Source organism: Cryptomeria japonica, chromosome 2, assembly GCF_030272615.1.
Source record: "Cryptomeria japonica chromosome 2, Sugi_1.0, whole genome shotgun sequence".
In the NCBI taxonomy this organism is placed as follows: domain Eukaryota; kingdom Viridiplantae; phylum Streptophyta; class Pinopsida; order Cupressales; family Cupressaceae; genus Cryptomeria; species Cryptomeria japonica.
In genome coordinates, this window is record NC_081406.1 from 529,054,054 (window position 1) to 529,077,548 (window position 23,495).

General features: G+C 37.7%; 1 protein-coding gene across 1 annotated transcript in view; it reads right to left on the reverse strand.

Annotated features, from left to right (window-relative positions):
* Positions 1-22,230, reverse strand: part of LOC131052164 (protein root UVB sensitive 2, chloroplastic) — a 108,395-nt gene extending 86,165 nt beyond the window's left edge. The window contains exon 1 of the mRNA XM_057986771.2: positions 21,870-22,230. Coding sequence (XP_057842754.2) covers positions 21,870-21,995 — 126 coding nt within the window. The 5' untranslated portion in view covers positions 21,996-22,230. The remainder of the gene's footprint in view (positions 1-21,869) is intronic.
* Between the last annotated feature and the right edge of the window lie 1,265 nt (positions 22,231-23,495).

Consider the following 23,495-nt stretch of genomic DNA (forward strand, 5'->3'; position numbering starts at 1 on the left):
CAAATACTATCACCAAATGCAGCAAAAAATAGAAATCATGGAGGGGACGTTGGTTGACTCTCGTAGGGTGAATCGTGATGATAAAGGTTGTAATCGCTAAATGCAACAAAAAAATCGAAATCATGGAGGGGACGTTGATTGACTCTTGCTGGGAGAATCGTGATGATAGAGGTTGTAATTGCTACAATTTATATATACATGTTATCATGTGTTGACTTAAAAACTCAAGTGAGGTCGAATTTTAACAAAATTAAAAAATGATTCCTATGGGAGGAATCAAATGACCTAAAGAGAATACTGCTAATTGCATGGGATACAGTCAAGAAAGGTAAACAATTTGATGGCGCAACAATGAAGGATATTCACAAACAAAAGCTAGCCTTGGGTGCGAAGTTATCATTAAAGATGTTTGAAAGCCCAAATGCACATTGGTGTACAATACTAAGAGGAAAAAATTTAGATAACGACGATCCCAAGTGCATTTTCACTATGGCCAATCCTCCATGTGAATCACAAATGTGGAACTTCATGATGAGATCCAAACACACTATCACGAACCACTTGACCTAGAAGATTAACTCAGGATCTGCAACTTTATTGTGCCATGACTCCTAGGATGGAAATCCTTTAGCACTCTACCAAGCTTGATCAGAGACATTATCATGAAAGAGTTGTCTGCAAGTATAGTAATACTTATGATAAGGACTAATTACTTTTTGTGCTGTGCCTTGAATCCAAGAAATACATTGCCAAACTAGGATACAAAATCCAAAATAAAGAGGCTCACAAAATAGATTGCCCTACGGATTTATGTTGGGGATCAAGTATTCTCCCCAAAGTTGAGGCCTTTGCTTGGGTTGCCCTCCACCATCACATACTCACTAATGACAAACTCTAAAAAAAATGGTTTTCTTGGGCCCCATCAATGGTCATTGTACAAATCTCGCAAAGAGAACGTTGATCATCTCTTGCTACAATGTGATATGGCTATAGAATGTTGCACTTTCTTCATTCAAAAATGAGATGGCTTGGTCCTTTCCAATCCCTGATCCACTCCCTATTCCAATGTTGGCCAAGATTACACAAAACTTCATTATGAGCAGTCTTATGGAAATCCACTCTAGCTATGATCATCTAGCACATATGTAAGGAACAAAACGCACGTATTTTTAAGGGCAAAGCCTCAATCACAAGACTGCTGATCAACAAAATTGAGATTTCAATCTATGAACACCAAAAAAGAAAAGTGGAAACTCTCTTGCTGGGATAATAACATCCTTTCCACATGGCCTCTCCCAAAGGTTCCACCCTGCCACAATCTCAAAAATCAAAACAAGGATATGGAGCATAAAATGGCCAAACAGTAGCTACTGTCCAATGGGCGTGTGAAGCTCAATTTTGATGGAGCATCACACAGGGACCTGGGAGCATTTGGTGTTAGCTTCATAATTCAGGATGACAGAGGTTGCATGTGCTGGACTGGAGTAGTTAAGTTACAGGAAGGCACTAATTACACTGCAGAATTTGTTGCATTACAGGAAAGTTTAAAATTATGTGCTAAGAAAGGCCTCACCTCCATTGACATCGAAGGGGATTCATTAATCACTATTTGTGCAATCATAACCAAGAGAATTCTGGTAGACCAGGCTTATACTCTCCTTGGGAAGATAAGTGAGTACACGATAAGACATGGTTACAGAGAAGCCAACTCGAACGCAGAATACCTATATAATCAAGCGATTGATTAGGATGAAAATCTCAAAATCTCTAATCGCCTCGAGGATTGGAAGGACCTTGCTAACATACTAAGGAAAAACACACCATGGGAAGAGGACACTTCAAAATGACTGAGTTACGGTTTAAAAATCCCTATGGCACAATAATTGGACAATTTCATTTTTAAATGTATATGAAAGAGAATGGTGTTCTGGAAAAAAATCCAACTCAATCTTGAGGATGACTGTGTGGACAACATTCACATGGAAAAAGTGAATCCAAACAGATCGAAAGTCATGCGGTGGCAAAAAGAAACATAAATGATCAATTTTGGTAGCATGCCTCACAAGCATTACAATGGCAAAATTTGTATCTATTCCAAGATGTGCCTACAACTACAACCAGCAAGCTTGGCTGGACCAACTAAGGGAGGTATTTGTTCTACAAACGAAGACAGAGAAGGCGACAGTATGTATGATAATCGGCAAGAAGCATCTAGCTCACACACACATTCACAATGCAGAGATTCTAGAGAGGTTTCTTTACAACATAGTAAGGACATCAAGAAACTTCTAATGGGGCAAACAAGCCATAAACAGATATGTGGTTGCTGCACACAAAGCGAAGGCCTCCAAGACACTTGCATGCTTAAACAAAGATCCCAAAGAAGGTCTGGTGGGAGATGCAATATGCATTCTTATAGCACAAAAAATGAAGACATGAAACAAGCTATAATTCTAATGATAGATGAACTGTCAATGTAATGTCCCCTTTTCCGCTCTAGTTGGTTTTGGGGACTGTTGGCCAATTCTGAGACCCGTTGGTCAATCAAGGGCAGAAATTAGGGTTTCCTATTTTCTAGGAGGATGCTTTGGCAGTTTTGGTAGATCCCTTCTAGGTTTTTAGAGAGCTTCGCGATGGTGTGACATGCAACTAAATCTGAGGACTTTTCCAAACTTACTATTTTTAGTAAGTGGGGGCGAGGACAGCTTATTTTTCTGGGTTTTCAAAGAGCCTCGCAATGGTGTAACATGCAAACGAAACTGAAGACTTTTTCGGACTTCTATTTTTAGTAAGTTGTGACGGCTGCTCAGAATGTGGTTAAAATGCATTTGGACACACTATTTTTAGCAAGAGGACTTTTCCAAACTTACTATTTTTAGTAAGTGGGGGCGAGGACAGCTTATTTTTCTGGGTTTTCAAAGAGCCTCGCAATGGTGTAACATGCAAACGAAACCGAAGACTTTTTCGGACTTCTATTTTTAGTAAGTTGTGACGGCTGCTCAGAATGTGGTTAAAATGCAATTGGACACACTATTTTTAGCAATATGTTTTTTTAGTAAGTGCTATTTTTAGCAGGGTTTCAGCAGGGCAATTCAAATGGCTATTTCCGACAAGTCAGTTTGAGCATTTGGTCTTCCATCATTTTTGGAGCTATTTTGGCAAGTTTGAGCTTATGTTGCGCAACTTCATGGTTGAGGAAAAATATTTTATAAGTGAATTATTTATAAGGCATGATGGACGCCTTAGAAAAAAATAAGTTAATTTTATGAAATAATTCACTTTATTACCTTGGACGCCATAACACACTTTATTGATATTTTTATGAAGTATATTTGCTACCTTGAGGGGGTCGATTTGTTGGAAATTGTTGTTTAAAGTTGGATTACAACTTAAAGCAATATGTACAATTTATTAAAGGGATTGCTTAAGTTATATTAAAGTCATTTTCTCAATTATATGTTGGGCGCTCACATTATGCGTTATTTGCATTTTAATAAAGTGTCTTGTCTAGGCAAAATGGTATGAGTTGGTGAAGGGATGAAATGAAATGCAAATTAAAGTGAATTTGAATGTCATTGTTTAGTCCCACATTGGAGGGAAAAGAAGGTTTGATTTGGGAGAAAATTATAAATAAGTGCCTTGGTCTTCATTTGAGACTATCTATTGCTTATCAGAACGAAGTGCTACTGAAATCATTTCAGACTTTGCTTCGAGGGATGCTTACCTCCAAGCCTCCTTCAATATCGAGCTTGAAAGATAGCCCCTAGCTAAATATTGTGATTGTTTCTCCCTCAGAGGAGCAGATTGAGCTTAAGGAAGATGAGGTTATTTGATGCTTTTGATTTTTGGAGTGTTGTTTTTAGTGCTAGAGTTTGTTGTTTGATATGGAGCTGATCATGAAAATCATTCATAAGTCTTTGGGAATCCAGTCGCCGCTTCTAGGTATCTTTCCTATGTCTTCCTCTGTGTTAGGCGATTCATTTTGCTAGGTTGCGTGGGTTTTGGAGTTGATTTGGATTTTCTACAAAAACTCGCCCTACTTCCCAGGCTGTACCATGCTATAGAGTGTATTGGAAAGCGTGCAGTGATGATTTGATCCGAGTTGCAGCGGTCTATTGGTTTGGGAGTGGACACCTTGTCTCTTGGGCCCCTTTGCATTTGATTTCACATCATTCAGAGTTGCGAGGACGAAGTTATGAGCATTTAGGTAAATTCTAGTCTTGCTAGTCTGTATTTTCAGATTGTTGTTTTTCACATCAGACCTAGGTTAATTACTTGTTTAAATAGTTTCATATGTTGAATAGTTCTTATTTGTTAGAGGATTGATTCCTAACATTTTGGTGTGTCTGGATATCATTTTCCTATTGTAATCTGCAAGCTAATGCTCTCATTGTAAAGTTGAATTCAGTAGTACTAATCGGCCTTTATTTAGTTGCATTTTACATTTTGTATTCCCACTGAAAAGTGGAAGAGGATGGCCTAGCCGCCTATTTGTTACTTTCAAAAGTTTTCATAATCCTCCTACTGAGTAAGTGGTTGAGTGATCTATTTCCATGTTTGTAATAACTGTCCTCCCATTGAATAAGTGGTTGAGTAATCTATTTCCATGTTTGTAATAACTGTCCTCCCACTGGAAAGTGGTAGAGTGATCTAGTTTTCAGAATTGTAATGATTGTCCTCCCGCTGAAAAATGGTCGAGTGATTCTACTTTAAGTTGCTCTTGCTCGTTGGACAAGCGGAAGGGGTTGGCTTGCCGCCCAACATTGTATTTTCAGTTGATTAATGGAGCTAAAGATCCCCTGTTCACCGTATGCTCTCACCTTCCCACATTGGGCTCTTGGTGATCAGAAAGTGGAAGGGTCATCTTTCAACAGTATTGTGATTATCTTTCCTAACCTTAACGGGTGCTTGTGATGTTTGTAACTGGAAATAATTGAAAAAAAAGTAAGGGGATATTTCAGTCAAGAAACATGGAAACATATGCTTTATTTGTAAATTTCAATGAAAATCTTTTCTCCCTGCTCATATTGAAAGGTTACAAGAGGTCATTGAAGGCATTCACATGATCTTCACCCTTGACTGACGGGCTGGCAATATAATATTTTCCTTATTTCAATATAAAGGGAGCTGCCCCCTCTAGTAGAAATTTGCTTTAAAAATAAATAAATAAAATAAAATTGAATTTTTAAAATTATCAATTATCTTTTCAATTCAAAATTTCAAAACATGAAACTTAGATGTATAATATTCACAAAATGACATACTATTACATTTACAAAAGACGGGGCATCCCCTATAATAGTATTATGTGCTCCACATCAGCGTGGCCTTTGACTTTAGGAGTAGGACCATTCCTTTGTTTTTCAAATTGAACTTCTTTACTAAAAGTAAAATAGTTTTTAAAACCTTGTGCACTTTGCTCCAATTGGCTTTTTTTTTGTATGATGCTTATTTTTGTCATTTGAAATACAATTGGCACAAAATAACAAAATCAGTAATTTTCTCTATTTATAGAAAAATTACATTGTTTTTCAGTTTCCTGAGTTTTTGCAAGACTTTTCCAGTTTTGAATCCAACTTGACTTTTGACATGCGGTGTCAATGACATAAAAATGGAATGCTACTATGATTGAAACCAAAGGCAAGGCTGGCAAACAAACTATAGAAAGTTAAGAAAAACATAAGAATGCAAAGGATTTGTTCCACAGGATTACAAACAAGAAGCCTTCACAGAATTTTATACTTGGAAAACAAGCAGCATAAACAACTACAACAAAACAAAAAAATTAGAAACAAGCTTACCCGATTATTTGAAAAAATACCAATTGCCTAGATATGTACAGAGGCTAAAACCTTGCATCTAAGGTTCCATAATCCCAAACAGCCCTAAAGGCCTAACTGTTGTGACCTAATCACACATCACACCATCCCAGATAGGGACCCCCTTACCTTTTAGGCCCTTTTGGTCGTTTGGTCTTGTTTTTTGTGGGTTTTGGTGGCAGTCTCGTTAGTCAATTGGTTTTGCGAGTGTTTGGGGGTCAATTTGATTAAGTCTGCTTTTCGTTTGAGCAAATTTGATGAAGTCTAGGGCCTGTTTTGTCAATTTTAGGGTTTTTGCCTTTAGTCCTAGATTTTAGGGGTTTCTGTTAGGGTTTTGAAGAAACTAAACATACAATTGGAATTAGGACCCTTCAAGGAACCTCCCAGTAAAATTTGAGCCAAAACGGAGCAACTTTCTATTTTTAGAAAGTTCCTATTTTTTAGGGATTTTACTGAGTCCCGGAATGTCGTCATTTTGCCAAAAATCAAACTTACTATTTTTAGTAAGTTTCTATTTATAGTAAGTCATTCTTGTGTCCTGTCTAGGGATCTAACGCTGACGTTTTAAAGGTTTCTATTTTTGGAAAGTTTGTTCTAACGAGACCATTCAGGCAAGGTGACAAAGATCAAGCATTCGCGACTACTTCTAATTCCGGAGAGTCAGAAAGTAGACAAGGAGAGTCAGAAAATGGTTAAGTGTTGGAAGCCCATTCCTGAAGTGGAAAGCTTGAGAAATTTGTCTCTGTTTGGGAAATCACCCCAAATTCTTATATGGTGGCCCGATCCGGAAGAGGCTCAAAAAAAAAATCATCCAAGTCTGGAAAGTGATAAGAAAATCTGGCATCAGAGAAGGAAGAAATGTCAAAATTCCTCTTTCAATGAAGAACTACACCTAGCAAGGATGGGGGACGCTAAAGTGAGGCACCCATGGAGAATCCAAAACACAATGAATTCCTTCCTCAGGTGAGATAGCGCCCAAAGGAGAAGGAAGGCGCCAAAATGAAGTGTGCAAGGAGGATTGAAGAAATTGTGAATTCCTTGCCTTAGGTAAAATATCACCCAAGCCATGGTGAAGGCGCCAAAACAGGGAAGTGATGGAAGATCCCAAACAAAGTGTGAATTCCTCCTTTAGTGTAAAATTCCGCCCTAGGGAGTATAGGGGCGCTAAACTAAAGCACTCATGGAAAAATTTGAAAAATCATGAATTCCATGCCTATGGCAAATTTGCACCCATGCCAAGTTAGGGGCGCCAAAGTGAAGGTAGCATAGAAAATTTCAAGATGGTTGAATTCCTTTGCACATGGGAAATTGCGCCCTAGACTAATGGAAGGCGCCAAATTGAGGGGTGCTTGGAGGGAAGGAAAAATGTGAGATTCCATGACTTTAGTGAAACATCGCCCAAGATGAATGGAAGGCGCCAAAATGAAGTGTGCAACGAGGATTGAAGATATTGTGAATTCCTTGCCTTAGGTAAAATTTCGTCCAAGGCATGGTGAAGGCGCCAAGCCTAGGTAGTCATGGAAAATGTGAAAAGCATGAATTTTCCTTCCCAAGTGGAATCCACGCCCATGCACAGAGATGTGCTCCTAAATGATTAAGACATGGAAAATGATCAAATTCCAAGACATAGTGAATTCCATGCTTAAGCTTGAAAATTGAAAATTTGTCGAAGGCATGAAAGTCTAAGGGCCAAGGAGGAATCAAAAGAAAAATTCCCCTCGAGAAAATTTTTGAATTTTCTATTTTATGGATTCGGAATCATGAGGAATTTGTCTATTCAATAAACCTGGCTCCTAAATTTTAGGAGAATCCCTAAAAAATAGGGGATGTTGAAGAAGCGTAAAAAATCCTTCAGAAGCAGAAGAGGACAAGTTAGAATGAAAATCAAGCGAATCTTGAAGAATCTTTCAATTTCCCTCCGAAATTTGAAAGAGTGGAAGTTAATGAGTTGGCGAAGGGAATCCTCCAAGTATGACACATAACTTAGTGCATTAAGGGGATCCTCCAAGTATGACAAATAACTTAGTGCATTAAGTGAAAGTTCTAAATTCGAACTCACTCTCACAAGGGAAGTTTCTTTTGCATAGCATAGTGATTGGGAAAGTATGACGCATAATAAATTCAATTGCTAAATTGATGCCTCCTAACTTAGCAGTACGATTTGAAGGATTGTATATAAGCATGGAGAGACATTTCATTTCTCACATGCAGGATTCAAGAAAGAAGAATTGGAGAAGTGAAGAGAGGTCATACTTAGTCTTTTTTTTCATCATTTCCAAGGTGCTTTTCAGGATGGCAGAATCAAGCAAGGCAGCTACCCTCACCAAGCAGGCATTGATAAGGCAGAGATGAAAGGTTTCCTTCCTCGTTCCGAGATGAATTCCAAATGGGAGGAAATCAGCAATACAAATTTGGGCACATTCAATCTGGCTGCATTCAAGATCAGAATGTTTGGGACAGCAGGGCATAGTCCATCACCAACAATTGTCAAATTTGTCAAGAGCGGAATTGTTGCGGCAGCTGGTTTTCCTCCTACTATTCAGTGTCCAGAATTGATTCTGGAGTGTGCAAAGCATTATAATCTGGAGCGGAAGACAATTTCAACGTCAGATGGCAAGCTGCTGGCGACATTGACCCCGGAGTCAATTGGTGAGGCTTTCGAAATTCCTTAACACAATTCCATGACATACAAGACCAGCAACGGAACTAAAACAGTATATGAAGCAGGTCCTGCCAGGTGTGCTGACTTGATTAATAAACAGTGATTGTTGAAGCCTAGGATGCATGCCTCCAAGATGCCAAAGACTCACTATCTTTGAGTTCAAGCAGGAGTATGTGGACCTGATAAAGATGCTAAGCAGAGTAATGGGGTGTTCACATTCTATGAACTTTGAAACATGGATGTTCTTCTACATAGGCGAGATCATGAATGCAAATGGGCTAGTTGACTGGGCCAGATTAAATAGTCATTACTTGCACGAACAACTGAAAAACTTAAAGGAAAGAAAGTCTCAGTCCTTCTTCATGAGCTCCTACCTAATCCATATGGTTGCGCGAAGGGGAGGATTTGATAGTCTGCCAGCAAGTGGAATCATGGGTTGCGGACCAGTACAACTGAAAGTGCATGAGTGTTATCCCCAGCTGCATCTTCACAATGTTAGTTCTTACAGGCTGGCGAATGACACCTTCACTATGTACATGACACGGCTTATGCAAAAGCAATTGCACATAAGGGTGTCGCCACAAGCAAGAGCCTTGGTCTAGAAGTATGGAGCCACGTTCTTACAATTTCCTAAATTCACCTACATCGAGACGCAAGGATTTTCATTCCAGTCATACAAGTTGCCGAGGTATCCATCAGACAAGCTCATATTGTTGGAGCTCATGAGGCAGTTAACAGCTTAAGATCAATTACAGAAGAAGAAGAAGAAGAAGAAGAAGAAGAAGAAGCAATCAATTGAATTCCCAGTTGTCCTAGGCGACTTCATGGAAACGTGCCCAGGTTTGGAAGCCGCTGAGAGTGCAGCAAGGGAGTTAGCATTCTATTGCCTACCATTTTATACATCCAAGGCCCAGTGTGATCCTTACCGCCAAATCAAGAAGGTTGATGGCGTGAAATTCATACACAAATTTCACTTAGAAGATTATTGGACAGGTGTCGAGGATGACCTTGAGGTCCGAAAGAAAATGCATTCCAGATTGCCCCTTGACACCATCAGGATAAGTGAAATTTACCAGGTGCCGAATCAGGTGAAGGAGGATTCAAATTTGGTGCAACCTGAATTTGAGAAAGTAAAAGATCAGCCCATTCAATTGCCAGATTGGTCAGAGCCCGAAATTGATGATTTGACTCATACTTGCAAAACTCGACGAGCAATTCAAAAACTCGCAAGTAATCGTGATCCAAAATGCTGCGCGAGTTAATCGCAGAAATACTCGGGCCGATTTTTTTATATACTCGCCGCGATTTTTTTGGCAAATAATCGCCGTTAATGGCCAAAACCCGCCCGAAACGCGGCACAAAATGCGAGAAAAATGCGACTTAAGTCGCAGGCAAAAAAAAAACCGAAGTCTTTATTCCATTTCGCGGCTTGCGCGACTCCGGAAGGCAAAAAACGCCATGCGATTTGCATAGGGTTTGCATTTGCACGCACGACCAGGTATCTTTTTGTATTGTTTTATTTCGAATACACTGTCAAAATGACTGTATTGTTTGCATTTGCACGCACGACCAGGTATCTTTTTGTATTGTTTTATTTCGAATACACAGTCATTTTCACTGTGTAATACACAGTCATTTGAAATGACTGTGTATTACACAGTCAAAATGACTGTATTGTTTGCATTTGCACGCACGACCAGGTATCTTTTTGTATTGTTTTATTTCGAATGACTAAGACTGTGTAATACACAGTCATTTGAAAATGACTGTGTATTACACAGTCTTAGTCATTTCAAATGACTGTGTATTACACAGTCACAGTCATTTCAAATGACTGTGTAATACACAATCATTAGTAATTACAATTTACAGTCATTTCAAATGACTGTGTATTACACAGTCATCATTACACAATCACAGTCATTTCAATTTTCAAATGACTGTGTAATACACAGTCATTTCAAATTTTCAAATGACTGTGTATTACACAGTCATCATTACACAGTCACAGTCATTTCAAATGACTGTGTATTACACAGTCACAGTCATTTCAATTTTCAAATGACTGTGTAATACACAGTCATTTCAAATCATATATGTTATACAAGTTTGGTGTAAATGTGTGTTTTTGAATTATATATAAAAAAAAATGTATTTTCAAATGTTCGATAAAGTTGCCGAGTTTTGCCGAGTTTTTTGCCGAGTTTTGGCGAGTCCCGAGTTTTTAAAATTTTTTGGCCTTGCCGAGTTATTGCAAAATCCGAGTTTTTCATCTATGATTTGACTGTCCTGGCCAAACTAGTGCTGAAATTCACTAGGCACTGGGTTGACCGGCAGATAAGGAAGTTGGCAGAAGGAAATGTTCATTTGACATATCAGCTAATGGGAAGTCTAGATTCCCACAGTGAAGCAACCGAAGGTTCTTCACAGGCCTAGGCAGGAGGGGAAGTCTAGATTGATAAAGGGAAAAGTGCCCCAAAGAGACCAAGGGCGGCAAGGAAGAAAGATATCCAGCAGGAAGTTCCACATGAGGTTCAACAAGAAGTACGACAGGAAGAACCTCCGCAAAAGAGAGCAAGGATAGAGAGGGAGCATTCACCGACGAGTTCCTCGAGTGTACAGGAAGTAGAGATGTTTGCACATCCAGCAGATCCACCTCCAAAAAACACTCCGACACCAGATATATTCAACATTAATGCTTCGCATGGACCCAATCAACCAAGAAGTCAAAGACAAGAAAGTCCCCCACACCAGGAAGAGATTCGTCAGGATAGCTTTGTGGAAGTCATCCTTGGCGAAATGGAAGAAGAATCACAGAAGCAGGAACACGTGGAAGTTCATAGTCACTCCATTCCCACTCCAAATTCGTTGATAGGAAGGCTGGGGAAGGAACAAGAAAAAAAAATTGATCTAGCCCGGGAATTAGAAGAATTGTTGAAAAAGATGGATCAGCCAGCAGAAAGGAAGGCTCCCTGGAAATTTTCCAAAGTTGTGAGGGATGAGTTTGGATCCCGGACCCTGCACATTGTTGAACCTGCAGTGGATAAAGACAGGAACGAAATCGGGCAGGAAGGTTATGTTATCAGACAGATTGATCTTGGTCATGCTTCCACAGGTCAAGTAATGGGAGACTTTGAAGAATCTTCCTTAGCCGTGAAGGAAAAGATGCTGAAATCAAAGGCAAAGTGTAAGAGGCTGAGGGAAGAAAATAGAGCACTATGCAAGTACATCAAAAGTTTTAAAAGACCACTCAGGGAGGCAGGTCCTTCATTCATTCCTCCTTCCCTTCCTAAGGAAGTTGTTGATGATGCGGAAGTAATTAGAGCAATGGCACAAAATTCCAGGGAATGGATAGAAGATGTTTACACTGAAGCAGGAAAATTCAACGAAGACCTGGCTCAGCTTCATTCAAAGTTCGTTTCCCTCCTGAGTAGATTGGAGACAACGGAAGGATTGTGGGAAGATGTGTACATATACCAAGGCTTAACCATTCCGTGGCTCAGGGCTCTGACAAAGATTCCAAGGCAAATTCTAATTGATGGGAAAGTAATTCAGGAGAATGAAGCTTATGACTTTCCCCGATGGTTCTACGTCGTTTGCTCAGGAAAGAACACCTTCAACAAATTCAACGTGGAGTCCTTAATTTTGAAAGACTCAATCATAGGGGTGCAATTGAGGCACTATTCGTAAGGAAACTCAATGACAGTAGAATAACAGTGAACCAAAATCTCAGTTGCACGAGTTCTTCTTCGTAGGTTCATTCCCTAAAGAACATTTTGCAAATGTTTCTTCATTTTCCAGTATAATGAAGAAGACACAGGAAATCATGTTGGAATGGGAAAGCTTCTTTTCCAAGAGCGAGGAAGAAATTGCCTTGATGGAATTCGCTATTGAAAATGTGCCAAGTGTCTCCATCGAAGAGCTAGAAGCAATCGTCAACAAATTCTTTACATACGCCATAAATGAACGGGATAATGGTCGTCCATTCTTGAACGAGAATCTTTTAGTTGAATAGTGGTGGCGTATTTACTACTTGATATTTTTGACTAAGTGGTGGTCCGGTCAATGCATGTTGAATGCATGAGGAATCTTCTTGCATGCAGCCGCCTTATTAATGATTCTATGACAGATTCACCGTGCATGTTGTCGTCGCATGAAGAATGATGGGCATTTATTTCTTGCATGGGAGTGTTTATTGTATTTTGGGCATGTTCGATGTAATGGGGTGCATTTAATGCACTATGGGCGCCATTTTGGGCTCATGGAATAATTGTATATGGGCTTTATGGGGTATTTATTGCTGATTCCCACCTTGTTGCATCTTGAGTGGGGAATCTTCTAGGGTGAAACCCTAATTAGGATTTGCATGGCCTGAGGCCTATATAAAGGGGTGACCCCCTCATTTGTAAGGGAGGAGAGATTATTATCTGAGATTGTTGCATCAGGATTGCTGAAGTAGCCAACTTAATACATTGTTCGATTTTGATGGTGTATTCTTGTTCTATTTTAGCAATCTGCATGGTCTTGCTCTCTTCTTAGATTAGATTTGTTTACATGTTGTTAGGAGAACTGGATTTGATAGGATTACTTGTTGCAGAATCCGAGCTCATACTTTTGGTGTGCAGTTGATTGTTGCATACTGTGTAAAGTTAGCCTGAGCCTTTTGTTATGTGTGTACACTTAACTTCAATTATCAATGAAGATTGTTCGATTCGATGGTCCACACTGGTGATCTGAAAAACCTCTACACACCCTTTGAAGATTGCACCGCCTTCGCATAGTTGTGATCTGCTGGCGAAGCGAAGCGTGGTTTGATTTTGCATGAGTAATCTTGTCTCTTGTTCTTAGGATTAGATTAGCTTTAGCATAGTTCTCTCTACCCTACTCTCATTTACTTTCAGCATATTTCGAAAATCCAAAATTAGGGCTTTCGTTGCAAATCATTCATATAGAAATCCTTGAACTTGCATGAGTTTATTATCCTCTTCAATTGAACATACGTAAGGCCCCTTGGGTTAATAGCAAACCCATCAATCAACTGAGTCATGTCCACGCACTGGAGGAACCTTGGAATTAGCCGTTTGAACTTTTGTGCAATCTTAGCATACGAATTAATTTTGATCAAGAGAGGTTAAGATGACCGTTGGTAACTTTATTCTGTGTTCGACGCTGTCATAAAAAACACGTCAACACTAACCAAAGCTATATTTCATCAAAATGGAACTGTAACATCATTTGAAACCCTAATACAAGAGAAAAAAAATCAACAGAAGAGAGGAAGCAAATAATACAAGAATAAAAACAACCATCATGGTGCCTTCTAAGGAAAATGAAATTCCCTAGACTAACTGCGAGGGATATACTTCAGAGAATGTTGAGGCACAAAGGGCAAAAAAAGACAACCCCACAACAAAGAAATTAAACAGCATAAATGTTGAAGCCAAGATTAATTTGGAACAATGAAGTGCAGTGCAGAACCTGCACAACAGCCAACAGGATATTATAGAAGAGGAGACCCATGAAGATGAAAGGGATTTTTTGGCAAAATGGCAGCAAAATCATAATACCTCAGACCAGAAAATATATCCATGGTGCTTCAACTGATGAAATTGAGGAAGGGATCTGTGGAGATCAGAATACAATATGAAATTTACATATCATGCAATCAGATACTTTTCCAGTGATTTCCAGCTCTGAGTGTGACTGTTTAGGCACACAGTACCACCACTCATAACTTTGCGAAAGATGCACCATCAGCAAGTATAGCCCTCTCAAAACGTATTCCACCAAAAGAGAAGAACCTATGCTTTGACATTTATTTGCACTTGTGGATCAGCTTATTACATGGGAGGAGAAGAGGAAGCTCAAGGAATGGCCCAATTACATTCACAGTTGTCCCAAATGCACACAGGACACACAGCGCAGATGAGATTGAGATATTTAATAATGGCAAGCCGTGGCTGAAATTTTGATGGCTATGATTCAAAAGGCATATATAGCTGCCAACAATAAGAGAGATAACAAATTTGCAGATTGCATCAATCAAACAGACTTTTGACATAACATCAACAATTAATGAATAGAGAAACAATGACACAATCCAAGGAGTAATAGATTGGTTTCAGGGATCACCTAAAAAATGGCATTACATAATGGGCAAGGCCAATAGAAATGACAAGGTAAGTACATGGGATGCATGCCACCCAACAGGTCAGCAAGCCCAGGTGAAGAAAATCTTCAAGAAATGAGCAAAGAACAAAATTTTATCAACCACATCACATCCTTCCACCAAAATTTACCAAGGATGCCAGCTGATTTTAGAGGAAGATATAGATGTCAACAACTTTTTATGATCATTTTGCATGGTCACAGTAAAAAAAAGAAAACCAAAGAATCAAAGTTTAACACGGAGTTATTATCCTTCTACAATTTAAAAGGGTAGTATGATTAATCCTTAATTTTTTATCTTGGGTTAGTTCTCAAAACTGATTGTTAGGTCTATTTGCATACCTTATCCTTCAAGAGGCTTAACAATGAGAGATGTGCACAATGAAACAGGGCCTTTCATCTGATCTGAAATGGCTAGGCATGGTCATTCATAAGGCCATGATGTCATTCCACTGAGATTGGAAAATGGGGCAATAAGAAACACTGGTTAATAGTTGGCTGCTAGAGGCTAGTGAACACTCATTGAGGGTTCAAGAGGAAACATTAGGGCTTGGAAACGAATACATAGATATACTACATACCAGAGAATCACCTACTGCAGTTTAAGAAAAATATGAGAATTTCTAATGGATATTTTACTCAATAACAAGGAACGATATGATCATCAACCCATGAAAAATTAATCTCGCAAAGAACTTATAATCCATTTGTGATGTCTCTTTTGCTAAGTATAACATTGTGTATATGTCCATTGTTCATTGTGATCATTCCAAAATAACACATCTATATTTCCAAATGCTACAGTTTATATAATTATATTCTTAAAATATGCTCATTATTTAGAGCATCTTAGCACAAATTGGTAAAAACTTGTGAGTAATGGCAGCTCTCCAGTTTTACCATACCAGTTAAAACCACCTTACTGTTCTGCAGACAAACCTGAAACTCACCGTTTTTTAGAATGCTGGGAAAAACTAGCAAGTTATTCAATAACTTGGAGTCAGGACTGATTCAGATTCACAAGTTATTCCTACTTTTTTTTTTTTTTAAACTACCATTTACTATTTTGGTATAATGGCTATGGAGTTATATTTTTCTATTTCACAAATATTTTGTCTTTTTTTAGTTTGGAATTTTTTCCTGTTTTAAACCCATAATTGAATTCCACTTACACTTCATGCCAATGACATGTAAATGGATGCTTGTAAATCTGAAGTAACTTTTTGTGGGTATTCTATTGTATAAAATCACATGTTGTAACTGCTAGACAGCTCAAAAATTTACATCATACGTATAATGCTTCTATTTCATTAATTCGCAATGCTTATGAGATGTTTATCGCCATGCATTTTAAATTTGACTGTGCAATCTGAATCACGAGATTGTTAGATGCTCATCTATAAAAGGTCCTATGATTGCCACCCAATATGGAGGATCAGATCACTTCAGATGGTTCAAAAGTTAGAATACTGTTTTCACTTGAAACTTCCTCAACTGACTGAATTCGACCACGGTGACCATCAATCGTGAGAAGATTCAATCTTTTTCTGAAGGTTCTCAGCCTGTCATTAAGAGTGAAGTGCAAACCACTAAGAATTAGATATATAATTAAGGATATTGTTGTGTTGTAAACACACACGCCCCATTCCAAATTGGGACCCCTCTTTTCTACTTGTTAGCTTAGTTGTTTTTGCTTAGTTTGCTTAGCTTAGCAATAGTTTTGGTCTCTTAGCCTTTAGGAAGGTAGCAAGGTCCCTGTCAATCCGGAAGTGAGCAAGGACAACCCTTGGAATAAGGAAGCAATTTCATTTTCCTTTGTCAAAATTGCCTAAGTATCAATGAGAGTCCCAAAATCCTTGTTGAGTGAATGACCCTAGAGTGCAACGACTTAGTCAGGAAAGGGTATGTTCAAGTCAGGAATGGGTAGGTCGTGTCAAGAATTCCAAGTCCAAGATGAGGAATGAATAATCAATCCTTAAAGAAATTAGGAAAATCCAAGATTCAAACAATGAATGTGCAATCAATCGTTAAGGAAGACAAGAGAATCCAGGATTTTAGCAGGGAATGAATGGTGAATCCAAGAATAAAACATGATAAGTTTAAAATCCAAGGAATGAGGGACCTTCAAAATGAGGAATAGAATGAAAGATCGTGTGGAAACTTACTTGACAAGGCATGGAATTCGATAAGGATAAGTGAAGGATTGTCAAGGATTGAAAATTCCGAAGTTGAGATATGGGGATCATGGGAAAATTCCAAGGTTTGAGAAAGGAGTTAAGGAAAATTGTTGTAAGGAGGATTTTATCCTTAGAATGAAAATGAAAGTAGGAAATTATCCTTGATGTAAGAATAAAATTTGGAAAAATTCCAAGGAATGAAAGTTTGAAGAAGAGATTTTCCAAAACTTAACAAAGGAAAGGGCTTAATTTTTCATGTAATTTGATGGGGGGAAATCCCAACACAAGGTAGATTTCCGCTAGGAAAATCACATCGAACTCTAAATCCCACCTAAGAATCCTTGTCCAAGTCAAATCCCGCTAAGAAAATCACGTCGAACTCTAAATCCCACCTAAGAATCCTTGTCCAAGTCAAATCCCACTAAGAAAATCACGTCGAACGCTAAATCCCACCTAAGAATCCTTGTCCAAGTCAAATGCCGCTAGGAATTCCATGAACAAGTCAAAATCCCACCGATAATTCCATTAGCAAGGTGAAAATTTGCCTTGGAATCCATATGCAAGGTCAATCTTCACTGGAAAATCCAGACCTAGGGCAGAAATCCACCAAGGAATCCATGCACAAGGCAGAAATTCAATTGGGAAAGCATGAGCACAAGTCAAAAATCCACTTGGAAGAATGAGCGCTCAATCTTGTCTTTATATACCCCTTCAAATTAAACGCAAACATGTAAGGAGGAGGCCAACTTGGATTGAGACTCACGAAATTCCCTCCATAAAATCAATTTAAAATGCAAAATTCATGAGAGGGAGGGCCAACTTGAGATGGAGTAGGGGCGATTTGTAATTGGAAGAACAAAATAAAACCTTGCCTAGTCGACCCCGGCAAGAGATTGTTGTTACCTTTTGAGTGCCTATTTATACAAGTTGGGAGAGTCATTTTCATATCATTCAAAACAAATTTAAAGGCAGAACGAATAAAGAACAGATACAAGGAGCAAATTTTACAGCAGATAAGGACGAATTTGTGAATATCAATAGAAATCAGAATCAAACCCAAACATTGAATAAGAAGACGGCAAAATTTAGTAAGGATCAGATCTGGAACAAGGGAGGCAATTTGTGAAGGAAATACAAGTAATCCACATTCAGATCTGAGCAAACTTCTTCACCATTTATGCATTTTCCAGATTTGGAGCATCATTTACAGATTATTGGAAGGAGTTATGAAGCATCTTGAGAAAAAAAAATTGTGACCTATTGATGTTTGCTATTCGTTTACAGCTTTCTCTTGAAGAAAGATTGTCATGAAAATTTTAGATTCTTCAAGATGAAATAGGAATGCAAGATTTTAACTCTCATTTTCTTTTCATGAATTTCTTGCAATCCACTCAAGGAATTATGGATTTGACATAGGATTTCATTTACAACTTTTATCCAAGAATTCTTTCTCTCTTTTTAGGAATGATTACATGGAATGGTGGCAAATAAAGGAGGACTCAAGAGCGTGAGGAAGGACAAGATCAAGATACTCAAGAAGATGACAAAGAAGGACATCATGGAGGATTCCAAAGATGAAGATGAAATGCAAATGAAAAGCGTAAAGAAAGCATTTTGAAGTTTCAAAAGAGTTAATCAAAGTTAGAAACTCATCCTATGGAGAATGAAGAAGAAGGATATCAAGTGCAAAGATGGGAATCTGGAATGAAGAACGAGATAAACATGTTGAAAGACACAAGTCACGAATTGAGAAAATAAGGTTTGCAATATATGCACAAGCTGAGGTGGTGCCTACTCACCTCCACCAATCAAATAATTAAAGACATCATGTCTAGATTCATTGAACCTAACTCATCCAAAAAAAAAAAGACAATGGGCACACAATTCTACAAAACGTGGAATTTTCTTATTTGCTCTTGCTCCACACAAATTGTGCCAAGGAGCATATCTCATTTTCTCATTGGTTGACATTAAATGTATGAGGTGGTAGTTATAACCAAATCCACTTAGGATTTTATTGAATTATCTCGGCCATTGATTTATAATCGATTTGGGCCCTTGCTTTGTAATTGAGAAGTCTATAAAAGGCTTGGCCTTTTCATTTGTAAGGGTTAGAAGTTAAGAATAGTGGCAGGAATAGTGATAGTAGTAGGAGGAGGAGGAGATTAGAAATTATTGCCAAGACTGCTGAAATCAATATATAATTTTCATTGAAGATATGGTGGATCTTTGTATGAAGTTTCAATGTTTTGCATGGTTTCTACTTCTTAAGTTTTAGTTGAAGTTCATTGATTGTAATGGAGAAATGTGAAGATATTCGATGAATTCATTGGTTCATACCATTTGTAGTTAGTTGATTGCAAATTGCAATGCATAGTTAGTCTGAACATCATTTTGATAATAGTTCAATTGTGGATGTTGATTTGGATTGTGCCAGTATTGGGTATTTGGATGGATGTTTACAATGTGAAAATCTTTAACCATCCTTAGAAGATTGCACTCTTTCTATTGCATTGTGAGCTATCTCTTGTTAAGTAGAAAGTAGTTACATAAGGATTCCATTTATCTAGAGCACTATCCATTACTATCATTGTTCATAGGTCTTAGATTAGATTCCCTAACCCCAATCCTTTTGATCTTTGTGTGGTAGGAGATTATGTTAGTTTAGGAAGAAAGCATCACTTATATTGCTATATCAGATGTTCAAGTTCCAAATGCTTTGTAGAAGTCAAAAGCGTAAGTCCCTTTGTAAATAGTAAATCACATCATTTCACTGAGTCTATCCATTGCAATGTAACGACCTGACAACAAGAACCTTGGGGTTACCTTAATTGATCACATTGTTCAGCATTTGAGGTTTCTTTATTCAAGAGAGGATAGAATACAGAATTTTATTCTGTGTTAAATAGTGTCACAAAACACCCATCAACAATTATGCTTCAAATTTCTGCTTTGTGATTACATTCACATGGCCATATTCTATACTGCACCCATATATGTTCATAATTTTCTTGGATGCTGCTACCACTTGTGAACAGATTATCGTGCACAAACTGCCACAAAGACATAAACAGATGTCATCGGGGAATAGATATTAGAAACCAGTGTCTATATCCCTTCAGAAAAAAGATAAAAAAACCTTGTTGATCTTTTTTGATATTAAATTTTTATAGAGCTAGGCACCAATTAATATCACAACAATTCAGCCTATGAAAATTTGATAAACAGAGAAAAATAATCCTCAGCAAGCGGCTTTCCCTGATGTAACTTCCATTTATTTTTGTAAGAATAAAATACTGCCGTATTTTGATCATAGTGGCATAATGTCTAATGTTGTGTGATGGAACATGCTACATGAGGTTGGAAGCCCACACTGCATATTGATTAATTTCTATTTATTTCATAAGATGCTTTATAATGCAACTACAGAACTTTAATTTGTCCACCATGGAAGCAACAAATCTGTGGGCTGATTTCAGCAAACTTATTTTAAAAAATCAAACCTGCATACTTCTTTATATACACCTGACACGAAAGGATAGAAAACAACAGTAGTTTCCATAGTGACATAATGCCTAATATTGCTTGATGGAACACACTGCATGAAATTGAATACCCATGCATTAAAAAACAAGTGTACAAACAAAAAACAGCAAACCCAAGTTAACACAGAGCCGTGTGAAGAAATTTAGTCATTTGACTTATAGACCAAACAAATTCTAGTTTAAGTAATTCTGTTGTCAAGGTGAGTCCAAATCAGGGAACGACATTTACAGGATTGGCAAAGATACAGGCCACATAGGATTAGGATACAAACAAGAATTGAATATGAATGCCGCAGTCCAGTGGTTGCTGCATTGTTAAATAACATAGCAAGTGCTCAAAGTTGCTGATGAATGCCAGTGGTTGACAATGTCATATTCTTAGTGTTTTCTATAGCTAATATTTCTATAATTGAGTTTCTTTGGCATGTAAAGAGCTTATTGAGAATGATGTGGTACAATATAAGTAGATTATTATCCAATGATTACTCTGCCCTAAACAGATAAAACTTTACGCAATTTTTTTGTTTCCCAATCGAATGTTCTAATTCTTTTTCTTTTTTTTAAGTTTTGTCATTTGTAGACTTTAAAAGAAAGAAAAAAAGCTAAAACGCGTTAGCATATCTATAAAATTGTCCAGAGGGTTGTGATATAATGGTAACTGGAAGATTATAATAGTGTTTCCTACGTTTAAATTCTCCTACTGCAATAAGGCAGCCCATAACTCACAGAAACATGTAATGAGAATGAGGTTCCCTTAAACAATTACAAAGCTTAAAGAACTTGATCCAAGCGTAACTCACATCATGGTAAAGGAACTCCATTAACTTTAAGAATTGTCAAGAGAAAAAATGAAAAAGTCTATAAAATTGTTCATCGGGCCATGGTTTAGCAGGAAGGTCCAGAAATCGCTGAAAATACATCTTGGGTTCAAACTATACTGGGCGTTGCTCCCGGTGTTAATGTGATTCTCACTCGGCAAAGACAAGTTCACGGAAAATTCTGCCAGAAGAAAAATCCCATAAAATTAAAAGCGTGCCCAACTAAAGATGTAAGGCGGTGACTCAATATATATATATAGACACAAACACCTCGGAAACCTTTAAAAATTTGGATTAACCAACCAAAATGACTACCTTTACTGGAGAGTTAGGCAGTGACTCAGACCTGTGCACCAAAACTATCAAAACAGTACAAGGAGTTGTATGTTTGTAAATCTTCTGGATTCAACTGTGTAGAGTTGTAGTTTAATGGTAACTGTGTGGCCTCTTCAAATACCCCTCACTGCAATAGGGTGGTCCGTAACTTCACCAAGCATGCAGCGAGGAAGTTTATAATGGTTAGACACGTATAACCACGCCATAAGCAAAATAAACCGAGCCAAATTTTATCAAGAAAAACAAAAACAAGCCCAAAAAGGAATGAATGCCCAGGAAATATGTAAAGCCCAAATACGGAAAACACGTGAAGGAAAAGCTAGCAGAAAAACAGTAATGCTTACTGTGAGAGCACCACTGGAATCAAATGAGTATTGTCTAGTTCTACCGTCCCCACTCTCAATCCACAACTTGGAATGCATTGCCGTTTGAATCGAGTGTTCTTCATCGCTTTCATTGGATGATACCATTTTCTTCTTCTCCTCACCCTCTTTCTTGAAAATTTCTGAACAATGGCGGTTGAAGGAGATAGGACGAAACTGGAATAATTGTACTCTTTCCACCAAATCTACTTGATAAATTAGTGACAATATTCCTGTGTAAAAGAATATCTTCTGTAAAAGAATATCCTCCCTTCTCTATGAATCTCAGGAGTGTACTTCGATAGAATACGGCCACTCGTTTACTTTTAGAATAGCAATGAAATGAAAGGAAGTCTTTATTTCTATGAGGCTAAGTATCGTCTATGGTCAGCTTTTCCAATCAAACCATTTTTTGCAAATCAGTTTTTGGTTTATACAAGTTGATAATAAGTGTTTTCAGCTTCTCAATATATTCTTTTGAATAAATTACACTACGAGCTAGCAGTTAAGATATTAATAATAAACTTATTCTACTTTCTTCAAGGACATCATACTTTAAGATAAAATGCTTTTCAGATTCTACTTTCTCAAAGGTGCAAAAAATGCAAACTCTTTCTTCATAAACTTGTTTTTGCCTTTTTCACCGTTTGATCGCACAACGGAGTTGATGAGAGTTAGTTCTAAGTTGAACAATAAGAATTTTAACTGTCCATGGGATATTAGCCCCTATGTAAACTTTTTGAAGATGATCACAGGTGAGATTGAACTCATTGATATAGTATTGTTTCTTTCTTCCTAGCCCAATAATCCATATGCTCTTGTAGAACTTATTCATAACGAAGGTCTTTACCTCTTTGTTATTTGTTGAGCACATATTCAAATAATGTTCCATTTACTCATCTATTTGATGTTTTGTTGCATCCAGGTCTTCTTTCTTTTGCACAATATGTCATTGAAAACAACCTTAGGCAATCCACCTTCTCCCATTTGCTCAATTCCTTTTAAATAGTTAATGAGGTGTACCGTAGCAATTGCTTCAATAGGGGTAGCTCCCATTTCACTTAACATGGTATCATAGGGGACTATACTTTTAATTTTGAACTTGATTGTGATTAAATGTTTTTTTAATTCTCTCAATTTGATTCCATTATGAGATTGAGGTACTACTGACCCAAATTTCACACCCATAGAAAACAACCAGTAGCACTAAACACCTTATAAGAGTTTGGATGGTTTTCCAATCTCATAGATCTACCTCTCTACATCTACTTTAAAGAGTATAAAATGTTTTCCAACCTCCTAAAGTTTTTTTCTTCCTGCAGCCTTCCCAACTTAGATTTTTGTTGAAATCAACTCCAATACATTTGTAGTTTGTAACTTCTTCAAGAATGTTGCTTACAAAGTAAAACTTATGTTGATTTTGTTTTCTTCTATTGGAAAAAACCATGACTTTGTCTTGTTGATGTTAACTTGCATTCCCGCCATGCTCAAGAGCAAATAAATGCTCTTGCAAACCAAGGGCACATTTAGCAATCAAAATGAGATCATTCGCATAAAGGAGCAACCTTATCACAAATTCATCCACCTGAATACCTTCACCATTTTGCA